The following is an 11,397-nucleotide window of genomic DNA, read 5'->3' on the forward strand; positions in this document are numbered from 1 at the left end:
GATACCACTACCCTCATAGAGAAGATGATCGGCCCGACTGCCACAGTCAACGAGCGGAAGCCTGGAAATGAGATGCCTCTGGAAAAGATCGTTATATTTGTCGACATTCCTGACCCGGACAACCTTTCCATGATCATGTACCTCCTTTCGTACTATCGCAAGCACGCGCACTTCGAGAAGATTGCGATTGTTCTTACACCACGTATCCTCGATCTACGCGTTCCGCGGTACGGCAAACACTTCAAGAAGCTGCTGGGCGTCGTGAATGACGTGAAGGAGCTGATCATGCCAATCACGAAGAAGGAGCAGCTCGATCATTTCAAAGACGTGCCACAGGAGCTGAGGAAGTGGTTCTATGTTGACGAAGATTATGACGAGGCGAGCGTACGAGAAGACACGGCGTATTGTTACAGGTCAGTTTCCATCATGCGCATCGTCCGTGCATTGACGGAGCAAGGCTATACACCGAATGAATACGACCTCTACTGGGATGAGAAATCCCTAAAAGTTGGGAAAGTCGGCGATCCTGCCATGCGTCATGCGTTCCACGTCCATGACTTCAAGTATGGCTTCAACGAGGAGGAAATGAGGCGATATGAAAACATCACTGGTGCCGCGGAGGAGCCTAGCATTAAGCTCCATGACAACCTCCAAGAACTTTGCAAAAACTACACCTGTCGAGTTCACGATGAACTGAAGGAACGTCTCGGGGTGCGCACGGCCTGGGAACTGATCAAAAGCTTCGATGATCTAATTGAGGATGGAAAGAAGGGCCTAAATCCGAACTCCCGATTCTTTATCGGTGGACCATTCACTGAAGCGGCCCGTTACATAAGGAGCAATGAGAACATTGACGGAGGGTGCCCGGTGGAAGTCACCGCCATGGCAGGCACCATGACCGCGGATCGCAACATCTTCAAGAACCAATTCAATATCCACGCTGATGTTGAGTCAGCAGAGCGGGTACTTCGATTTCTGCAAGACCGGCAAATACCCACGAAAATCGTGCCGACCGAAGCCATCAAGGGGGTCCTTGAAATATCTACGGATGAATACTGCGAAGCCTTCAAGAAGAGTCGCTATCTCTGCCGGTTGATTCGGCAGTACGACGAAGACAAAGGTGCCACTGGCAAGTGGTACAATTTCGACGGGATCACAGCAATGACGGTGGACCACGACGACCTATTCGAGTGGATACCCGTCAATGTGAGGAGCGAGAATGAGATGGACGAGGAGACAGTTCGGTTGGGGAACACGGATCCGCGGGTTGTGTTTGAGCATTCGAACCCAGGGGAAGGTTCCAGTCTGAAGATGGCGCAACTCAAGGAAGTCACCGAAGAGAAGAAGGGTCGTATCCTTAAATATATGGCCTCCTGCATTGTAGAAGACGACGGAGAGAAATAGTGGGCTGAGCCGGTGCTCTCTAACTCTTCGAAAGGTTAGAATGACTGCTCGGTTTACTTCATTGGTCAGTCATACAATGCTACTTTTGTTAGTACAAGTGTTCACCCAGCATCATTATCTTCAAATACGCACCGTCTGCGTTAAGTGCTGATCTTCCGGTATAAAAAATTGCTTATTCGGCCACTTTTCGGCCTGACCACCTTTTATCTTGCGCATAGATACTGATTGGCGCGTCTGTATATGCCCTCATCGTACCCCTCGATCTAAATATTTTCCAGCCTGTGGCCATGCCTATTACGAGTGCTCTCATTCGAACATCATTCCCAATAGGTCGTTTAGGTGGCCACAGATGCACCTAGCCGACGCCATTCTCCCGATCTATCATATCTCGCGTATCCCTTCATTGTCCTAGTCGCCGGAAGATTTCCAACAAAAATTTCCCACACGGCATCCAGTTTCTGCCAGAAAGGCTCCGCCTGTAGTTCAGTCAGGGACTAGCATCCACCGCTCCAGAAAACTATATCCTCAAGGCATGGCAATTCATGGCCGCTCAGTTTCGGAATTTGAGCCAGCCAAGAATGGACTTCTTCTGTAGGGTTCCTTATGCATAGGGTTTCTAGAGACGCCGGGAAGAAAACAACCATTTTGGGCATGCGATCGCCGAAGGAGTGTACTTCAGGTCCGTTGATCAAGGCGCCCTGAGGTGCGCTGAAGAATAAGAGGGAAGTGAAATGCCGTATAGAATGAATCGGAATAGCGCGACGAAAAATATTCGCGCGCGCCGGGACCGTGTCGCTGTCGGGGAAGACGTTTATGTCCAAGATTTGTAATTGCCCGGCCAATGAATTCAGGCTCTTGATCAGATAAGGGAATTCAGGCTCGGTATGTGCGCTTACGATCCCAGTCGAAAACAGGCGGAGTGAAAGGTTGGTCAAGTCCGGACAGTCGAAAGCGGAGAACATATGCTCCAGATCGCTGTACCGAAAGGGAAGTGTTCCGGACCTGATCATCTCGTGATCAAGTGATATGGCCATGGAATGCAGTTTGGGTGCCCCCGAAAGGCTTGCAGGGCCGTTGAGCCGTAGCAAATCATCCGGACTAATATTGGCCAATGATAATTGGCTCAGATTGGGCATATCGAGGGCGAGGAACTCCGTGTGCGAAGCCAGAGCTGCTAGGGATACAAGTTGCTGAAACAGACCTATCGCTACCTTTGGCGGAATGAGGGTACCGAAGAGCGCCATGATAGGATCAGAGGACGCGGAATTGAGTCTGTCCCACGCTAGAGCGCAATCGAGAACCGCTACGTCTAAGGTCGTAAGATTTGAGAGTATTGCCAGAAGCAGTCCCCCATAGGCTGATTCAATGGAAGCCTCAACCATTCTATGCCACGGATGACCTTTCTTGTAGCCCAATGCGACCAGCTTTGCGAGACTGAGCAATCGGAGTTGCTCAAAGTCAAGCCCAGCCATGTGGTAGGCCCCGCAAAGGTTCTTCCGAACAGTCACAAATTGTAGGGCGCGCATCTTCTCGGCTAATTCCGGGCGTGTCAGAATTGTGAGGAGAAGTCGGGGCATTCCATTGGCGGCTGGCTCATCGATTTGCGGAGGGCCGAGTTTGACGCATCGGTAGAGCAGGTCTTCCGCGATGGGGCGTACTCTCTTGGACACTTGTGACAGCGAAAGAAGATCGGCGACCTCTGCGGCATCGACGTGTTCAGCTACATGTAGAAGTAGCTCATTTGGAAGCCGGTATAGCGGCGGTGGGTCCGCGACAGGCTGCGTCATCTTGCGGTGTTGTGGGTGAGGAATGAGTCCTACGGGTGGTAAAGAGTCAGAGGCGGCCAAGACGTGCGACACGGTTTGTTGGGAACACAGCACTAACGACCTAGTGTGTCTTGGCACCTGTCACATGACTTTGAATTCATCGCTTGGCACAACTCCTAATCACAACAAAAACGGAAACATAAGCAGACACACGGAAGTAAGTATACATTGGATGGCCCCCGCTAGAGAGACTATTAAACGGGAACCCTGAGTTCAGAAAAGATGTTGCTCTTGAACAGTGAGCAAGAATTTCCTACTGCCATTTCCCGAAAGGCAGTCGAAACGCGAGCATCAACGCGTAAGCTGGGAACTCAAAGTGCGTTCAGAAAGTCCACCACTCCTATGACCGCCTTATCTTGGAAGTCGTCCTTGAGCTCCTTGCCGGGATCCTCCAGCTGGTAGTTCGTGCCGTCCTGGGAGTTCAACTGGTCGTAATACTGTTTCTCGCGAAGCCGACTCACATGTCGAACCGCAACAAGGATACCGATCTCTTCCAGTGACTTCCAGACAGGATGATTGTCCCTCCAAAACCAGAGGAACGAGCACCCTCGGTCATCGTCGGCCGAAAGCTGGATGTTCTTCAGGGAAGGGAAATGGGATGGCGCGATTGGAGGAACCTGGCCTAGAAAACCCCTGATAGAAGCGGTCGGATTGATGATATCAAGGTACGCGAGGCTTCCAGGCAGGATTTCGGAAATAGAGAGATAGGGTAACTCTGTCCATGTAAATCTGTCCAGAAGAAACTCCTGGTGGACCGTGAGATTTTTCAGCTGTGGAAAATGCGTCAGCGAGCTTGCCGGAGCTATCAGGTCTAGCCATTCCGTTGCGCGCCAATCCACGTGCTCGGCCACCACTTGAAGTTGTCGTAGAGAGTGGGAAACCTTGCCTAGCGCATCCACCAATAATTGACAATCTCCGAACATCCCGGGAGATGTGCCAAGTATCTCAAGGGAACGCGGGTGTCCGTTAACGTCGTACGCCATCGGGGCATTGTCAACCGATAAGCTCAATGTCTCAGGGCAGCTGAACGCTTCCAAAAGCTCTCCAAGTTGCGTGTACGAAGATGGCAGCAGGAGCACCTGTGTATTGACATGGAGAACCACTTCCGATACGGTCGAGTTGATGCCCTGGTACGTGCCGCTCATCGGGCGACAACCGCTTCCAAGCTTAACCTTGCGCAAGGAAGGTATCCGTAGCCAGTCCCCGTGGAAGGGCCCACTCCAAAGCGAAAGTTTCCTCAGACGGGAAAGGCCTCGGACCGCAGTAAGACTTTTGAAACGATAAGTCCCAAATAAGAGTCCGGCAACGTCAAGATCGACTACGCCTTTCCTGGTTTTGATGTAAATCTCTAGCTCGTCGAGGGGCGGTAGGATATGGAGCATCAAGCCGACTAATGCTGGTTCATAATTTAGTCTGATCCCCTCGAAATCAATGTCGGCTTTGAGTCCTAGAAGACAAATGCACTCCTCTTTGACCGCCATAAAATCCGCACCCTTCGGAAGTGGGACTTCGCGGTGTCTCACAACGACGAAGACTTCTTTGACTTTTGCCAGGAGATCCCGGCGATCCAGAATGGTGCGGAGAAACTGCAGAACACGGCATTGTCGGTATTTGTAGGAATCGGCGATATACGGTGAGCGGTAAAGAGATTCCTGAGCGATATTTCGGAAACGGCGCGAGACCAGAGCAAGATTGCAAACACCACTCATAGGCCTATCCTCATTCCACCGAGTAGACCCGGCGATCTTGAGTAGCAGCTCATCCGGTAGATCCTCGAGTATCGTCATTCTAGGGCGTAAAAGTCTTGGCAAGATATGTTGTTGACGGGCGCCCGGATGGTCTGCTGCACGTGCGGGCTACCGTCGCGGTGGTCACTGTAGGAGACGTAGGGGACGGGTATTGCGCGCGGTAGATCGCGAGATTCCACGTAGGTCGAAGGTGGCTGGCCTGGAGAGTCACGTTAGCTCTGTGCTGACTCTGCAAACACGAGTGTCGGCGAGGTTGAAGTGAGGAGGGAGGGCGAGGCTTTTGTGAGTCCCGAGAGCCAGCGCACAGACGCCAGACTAGCCCTAAAACGGATTGCTGTCACGTCCAAGTGCCGACCCTAGCGGGCTTATTAGTTCTCATGGCTGCGGAAACCTTTGAGAAGTATTTTGGGCATCACAAACGCCTCTTCGTCTTTCAAGTCTGTCAACCTAGCGTGCTTCCATTGGAATATTTCGCATGTTGCTAGTGTCTGCCGATGCATAACGGTGCCCACTCCATAATGCTTCCCATTTTAGGCCTGCGTCAAACGAATCTCTTTACTCTCCATTTCCGCCCGGATAGCGTTATCAACATCACAGCCCCCACAACATTTCACTTCTCCAGTGTCTCTAGAGCTTTCCATCTCTAACATCTTAATCCTGGGCCTGTTAGCGTGAGTGATCACGTGCTGATCTATGTTGAGGCACAGGTGCCGCAGGTTTAGGTACGAAGCGCGGTTTCTGAGAAGGTGCTTTATGTAGCAAGTGATTGCACATCTGTCGCCGTAGATCGCAACGTGCTTGATGGAGACTGGGAGAGTGCAGATGTTCAAGTTCTGGTCGGCAGAGAAGAATGCTTCCCGGGGCGCGCGTATGTAGCGAAGGTTCGGGAAGTGTGCCAGTGTCTTTACTAGCTTTATGCTCTCGAGAAACATGCGCTCGCTGATGCGATTGAGCTATGAGTAGTTGACATTAGAGGTGTCGATACTCAGTGCCTCTAGAGTATTGTTCTTTATGAAATTGATGAGGAAGTCGTAGCTGCATAGCCGGGGCCACCAGGTTCGTTCCAGGAAAGAAACGCCACAGACAAGTTGGAGAGTAAGTGACCTCAGATTTTTGAGCCGATAAAGGAGTTCGCGTAAGTAGGCGTACGGCCTGTCACTGTCATTGAGTTCCGAGATATGGTCGACCGCGATGACGTGCATATCAACCGCGACTGTGACGTCTTGGAGAGTATCCGGTATCGATAAAGAACAGGAAAGCTGCATGAACGGTGGCGTATATATCCACTCTTCGTTATCATTTTGGAGGGCGAACTTGAGCACCGCGAGCTTTGGTAAGCAGAAGAGGCTCCCTGGTAGTGGGACGTTTGCTTTCAGGACCTTCAAGGCAGCAAATCCTGGAATCCATGAGGGATGGAAGCCGGCCGCTTTCGGCAAGGTTCCAAACAAGGACTCCAAGTGAATATTCTGTGGCATTTGGAAACTACCCGTAAAAACGTCCGGCTGATAGGGCGCCACATAGAAGGAGTGAAAGACGAGCCGCTCAGTCCGTCACCCCAGCCAATGCATTCCTTTGTCCTTTTGTAAGATCCTCCATCCACTTATCATTGCAAAACCGGTGGCCGGAGGCAGCAGCAGTCCGAAGCAAGAAATCCTCGCATACTCCTTCCAAAGTATATCTTCCCGCTCTGACATGGGGGCAATGTAGTCTTGCCTCCCCCAATAAGATCTGTCGCCACGGTAAGGTCGACCATGCGAGCCATCTTTGCCAGATCAGGCCGCTCAAGCAATGTTCGGACGAGGAGGGCAACGGGAGGGACGCGGAGGATGCTGTCGCCGTCGTCGCCTAGGTCGCTTCTGATGATGACGGATCGGTGAAGTGCCTCTTGCGCGACGGATCGCAGCGGTCGAGAAACTAGCGCTAGACTCTTGAGGGCAGCATAGCATTCGCGGAAATTGTCAGAGATGTAGCGGAGCTTCGTTGCGACGTTGAGGAGAAGCTCATTGGAGAGATCCCCCTCGCGCGCTATCTGCGAGCGCTGCGTTGAGATGATTCGTAATTGTTTGTTGTGGTGGAGGAGGGAAAGAGGGGAAGTGGCGGGGGACGAAAGCTGGAGACGCGTTGAGCACGAAACTGCGCTAAGCGTTCACGGCTTAAGTCTGCTTTACCTTGAATTTCCTGCACCCCCTTTAACAAATTGTCCCACCCGGCCGATCTTCTAAAGTGCCTTGATAGCTTTCTGCGGAGCATGAACGCAACGAATGTGGATTATTGGACGTGTCATGTGACCTTCGTCGTTCACTCCGACGTCTGGGCCATCGCGCATTCCGTTTAGAACACATTACGTCATAGGAGTGACCAGTTGGTACCTTCCATCGATTCAAAAAGCTACGTCGCCTTGTTGCACCCCAGGAGGCGCTTATGCACGTTCATTCTATCCAAAAACGCATCCCGATGACGCGCTTCTTCCCTCCTTCCCTCGAGAGCATTTAGGTGATCGACGCTACGAGTGCTCTGAACCTTTGGGCCCGAGATCTTCTACAGCATCAAGATCACGTTCCGAACCTGCGCCGCGTTGTTCTCTGGTGCGACCACGAGGAGGATGTCTTGGTCCCAGACTTGCGGCTTCATCCCGCCAGTCACGCGAGGATTCGCCTCCTCATGTGCAGGGCTTGGGCATTACGGATTTGGCTGAGTGGAAGAAAGAGTTCTTTGTCGACGAGGTAATTTGGGATCAGATTAAAATGGCGGGGATTGAGGTGGTCCGAAAGGAAAGGGTCATGCGCGGCGAATGGAAGACGTGCACGGCATAGACGACAATCAGTTTCGAGCCCAAGAGGAGTCGTAGGTGGCTAGCATACTCCGCCCTCTTAGTTGTAGTCACTGTGATAGTAGCCGAAAAGCGAGGGCCGACCACTTCACTCTTTCTTCCTTTCTTTCATTTTCTATTAATTCCCGGGACTCCCTTTCAACTAAGGTAGCTTGGCGGCAAGAACTCATCATTCTCGTTTATTCCCTGATGCTTTCACTGCGCTACAATAAAAGGTCATGGAAGCAATAGGCCCCAGCACATATCGAATCTCGCACCATCCACCACAACACGTCACACGAATCCATCTTCAGGCCAACCATGGCGTCGCTCAACACCCTCGCAGACGAACTTCTGCTTGCAATAGTGTGATATTTTAACCCTGATCAACGTGCACTCTCAACCTTGCTGGGTTACCGACTATAATCAGTTTGTGCATGGCTTCCGGAGCACTACCGTGGAGACACTCATCATAGATACGTCGCAATGGATAGTTACGCATTGGAGGACATCCAGCAGCGCACTCGCGCAATCCAGCCCATCCAATCTCTTCACCAATTCTCCAGTCTTCGCCGAGTTGTTGCATCCTAGGAAGCATTCTTGTGCGTTAGACAACCTTGCATGGGGAGTATATGGGCGTTCTTGGAAAAGTCTGGAATTGAGGTGATCGTGCACGAAAAGGAGCAGGAGCTAAGTTAGAGCCAAACTCCTGTCTCGCAGCCGGCGCCAATGTCGCGAGTAAACCGGATTTTGAGAGGTTCAGGGGGCTTTAAATGGAACAAAAACTCTTGGAGATATGTGTGTGTTTGGAAAACCTTCTTTCGGTCCTCGTAGCAGCCCTGGTGGTGAACGTCTCCACTGTAGTCTCTCAATATCTCGATGTCGATATCGATCGTCATGGCCAGGATGCACTCCGACTTGAAATAGGGACAACGGATCTCAAGGCAGTACACTTCGCAGGTAGAGCGTGGCAACAGAACGAGAGGTCGCCAACCCATTTCTCCCCTCCAAAGCCCATATTCTCTCAACGTATCATCCTTCACCCAAACCGCAGCCTTCAACGACTCTCCGTCTAGAACCACTTCAACTCCTTCACGCCTCTCTTCTCAAACCCCAACCTACGAAGCACCCCCTTACTCCCCTCATTATCGTCATAGCAAAACCCTAGAAACTCCTTCCTGCCCATCTCTTCCTGAAGGTTCTTCATCAATGCGGTCGCCGCCTCCGTAACATACCCCTTTCCTCAGTGGCGCTTTAGGAAGGAGAAACCAACGTCAGGAATTGGAGGGGTGGAGGACGTCTTTCCAACCTTCATAGAAACAAAGCGGAGCTTGGTATGGTACTCAATAAGGTTGGAGAAGGGTCGGACCTGAAGTGATAGGATTGTGTTAGCGGATATATAAAGGCGTCATAACTGAAAGAGCAAAAGGATTGGATCCTTTTGCTCCGGATAGATTGCTATGATCGGTTTGAGCCTTGAGAGTAACGAGTTATATGCCGTATCCGGTGGTGAGGATGCATTCGCGACTGTCTTCAAGGTTCTTGCATGCCGCTTTGCGGTCTTGCATTGTGCTTGTTATCCTCTGTTGCCGGCCATGGAAGCTGCGCTCTTGTGTACCCCGACGAGGAAGTCGCAGTGGGAGTCGAGCGCTGGGTTGAAATGGAAGATGATTAGGTGCGGGGTATAGATATAGAAGTTGAATTCGGACATTGCGACAAGTCCAATCGCATCTAGGAGGTCGTGGCGTGAAATATACGACTGGTCCCAGCCGTGGGAGGGTCGGGAGGCTCCAACTTTATGCACTCTAAGGATTCAAAAAGTGCTTCATTGCGGGTTATTACAACGCGGCTCAGATTCCGTAGAAAGCCGGCAAATTAAGCAACGGACCGAGTAGAGACATGGGTTAGCTTCTATTTTATTGCTCTGTTTACCACTCTCTGCACCTCATCCCGCTCACGGCCGCGAAAGCCGAGCCTCGCATTCAGACAGCATACCAAGAATCGCATGGGCTTCACTCGAGAAGTTGCCCTTTTCAGCGTGAACAAAATCCCGGGAATCCATGTCCCATCCCTCCATCTTCTTGTCTTCCGTCACGGTGTCCCCCATCATCAAGCAACCATCCTCGCTCAGAACGAAATCACGAGCACCGCGTTGGAGCAACAGCAACTCCAGGTCGTGATGCGTCTTTTCTACATACTTCGGGAATCCCTCGCCGAACAAGTTCACATCCATTTCCCAATCCATATGCCCAAAGCCGGACTTCGAATGACGTAAAATGTGAAGTGGACTCCAGCGACACTTACGTATGTCGTCGGGGGAGATTTGCGGAATATCTTTCCCTCCAGGGTTCCCCAAGGCATTTGGATCGGCACCAGCATCTAGCAGTATCCGCGCCCCTCGTTCGCAACCGTGCAGCGCTGCGAGCTGAAGGGGTGTCAACTTGAAGCCGGCTCCGTTTGCATCCGCGCCGTTGTCCAAAGGACGTCTCAGTGTTCCCTGGATGAACTCTTCATGGTTGTCCCAGGAGTCAACATACGAGAAATAGTCTAGATGCAGACACGTCCCCACGGATAGCATAAGGAAGATGTCTGGTTGCAGCCTTTGGCCCATGACGCGGAAAAGAATTTCACGTCCCTCCTGGTCGATACATCCGACCATCTCCAAAATATTGGTACGAATATCGTATTCTTTGTCAAGACGATTGACAAAAAAAGAGGCACTCAGGACGGCCTCCAAATCAGGTTCGAGTAAATATTTCTCGGACATTCGATTAAAACCCCCTAGTAGCATACGAAGCAGGACAAGCGCTTGTTGCTCGACGAGGCATTCCGGCAGTTCGTGCCAAGACCAATCGGTTTCAAGACCAATAAATAAAAGGGCTCTTGAATAGCTATTGGGTGGAAATTTGGGTTTGTTCAGAAAGCTGATTTGAAGTTTCCACAGACTCTCGTCCTCCGTGATGAAGTCTTCAAAGGAGTAGGGCGCGATCCGTGCTGCTTCACGGCAGTAGTCGGAGAAATCCTCGTGAAACCGGTCGCCTGGCGGCATAAAGAGATCCAGCGTCAAACAGTGGCCAAAAACGTCGCCTAAATATTCGCGAATAACATCTTGTCCGGACAAATGGAAGTACGAGATGTCGCTGTCAACAAGACGGTTGGAGAACAGGAATTCCTTCACGGTATAGTGGGCGAGACGGGTGGCGCCAAACTCTATCACACTACCATATTCATCGTCTTCATCGGGCTCATATTCCACTAATGATGTGTTTATGAGACAACTACAGATTTCCTTTAGGTCGTCGTAACCCCAGGAGAGTAGATTGTCGCTGGAGAAGACCGCGGAAGCCAGGCAACTATTGGGTATCCCGTGGCGGAAACAACTCATCTCGTGCGCTGCAGTCCATACAAGGGCTTTCCTAGCGTACGGCCACTCGTCTTTAGGTATGTCGCGGAGGATTCTTTGGTAGGTTTCATCCAGAGTCTCAGGGAGCTCTTTGAGGGCTTTCCTCATCTCGGACTCGGTTCTTTTCCACTGCAGGATGTACATTTGGCAGGCGACCCAGCGGAACCTATGGACATCAGCATATATTGAATGTGAGAATATCATTGG

The 11,397-nt window shown here is 51.3% G+C and overlaps 5 protein-coding genes across 5 annotated transcripts in view; 1 reads left to right on the forward strand and 4 right to left on the reverse strand.

The window, feature by feature from the left end:
- Window positions 1-24: 24 nt before the first annotated feature.
- BU26DRAFT_502326 (uncharacterized protein) lies at window positions 25-1,404 on the forward strand (the record flags this gene model as incomplete). The annotated part of the gene is made up of 1 exon (XM_033826630.1): window positions 25-1,404. The coding sequence occupies one exon, from the start codon at window positions 25-27 to the stop codon at window positions 1,402-1,404; it is 1,380 nt and encodes a 459-aa protein (XP_033686712.1).
- Window positions 1,405-1,638: 234 nt separating this feature from the next.
- BU26DRAFT_516484 (uncharacterized protein) lies at window positions 1,639-3,218 on the reverse strand. The gene has a single exon (XM_033828339.1). The coding sequence runs from the start codon at window positions 3,189-3,191 to the stop codon at window positions 1,899-1,901; it is 1,293 nt and encodes a 430-aa protein (XP_033686713.1). The 5' UTR covers window positions 3,192-3,218; the 3' UTR covers window positions 1,639-1,898.
- A 323-nt stretch (window positions 3,219-3,541) lies between these two features.
- On the reverse strand, window positions 3,542-5,017 carry BU26DRAFT_561518 (uncharacterized protein; the record flags this gene model as incomplete). Its single annotated transcript, XM_033832918.1, has 1 exon — window positions 3,542-5,017. One exon carries the CDS (start codon window positions 5,015-5,017, stop codon window positions 3,542-3,544), a length of 1,476 nt encoding a protein of 491 aa, XP_033686714.1.
- A 914-nt stretch (window positions 5,018-5,931) lies between these two features.
- BU26DRAFT_561519 (uncharacterized protein) lies at window positions 5,932-6,453 on the reverse strand (the record flags this gene model as incomplete). Its single annotated transcript, XM_033832919.1, has 1 exon — window positions 5,932-6,453. The coding sequence occupies one exon, from the start codon at window positions 6,451-6,453 to the stop codon at window positions 5,932-5,934; it is 522 nt and encodes a 173-aa protein (XP_033686715.1).
- A 3,242-nt stretch (window positions 6,454-9,695) lies between these two features.
- BU26DRAFT_548526 (uncharacterized protein) overlaps window positions 9,696-11,397 on the reverse strand; it is a gene marked incomplete at its 5' end in the record, with an annotated part of 3,116 nt that continues 1,414 nt past the window's right edge. The window contains one exon of the mRNA XM_033831948.1: window positions 9,696-11,356. Coding sequence (XP_033686716.1) covers window positions 9,742-11,356 — 1,615 coding nt within the window. The 3' untranslated portion in view covers window positions 9,696-9,741. The remainder of the gene's footprint in view (window positions 11,357-11,397) is intronic.

This window comes from Trematosphaeria pertusa, assembly GCF_010094035.1.
Source record: "Trematosphaeria pertusa strain CBS 122368 unplaced genomic scaffold BU26scaffold_4, whole genome shotgun sequence".
Classification (NCBI taxonomy): domain Eukaryota; kingdom Fungi; phylum Ascomycota; class Dothideomycetes; order Pleosporales; family Trematosphaeriaceae; genus Trematosphaeria; species Trematosphaeria pertusa.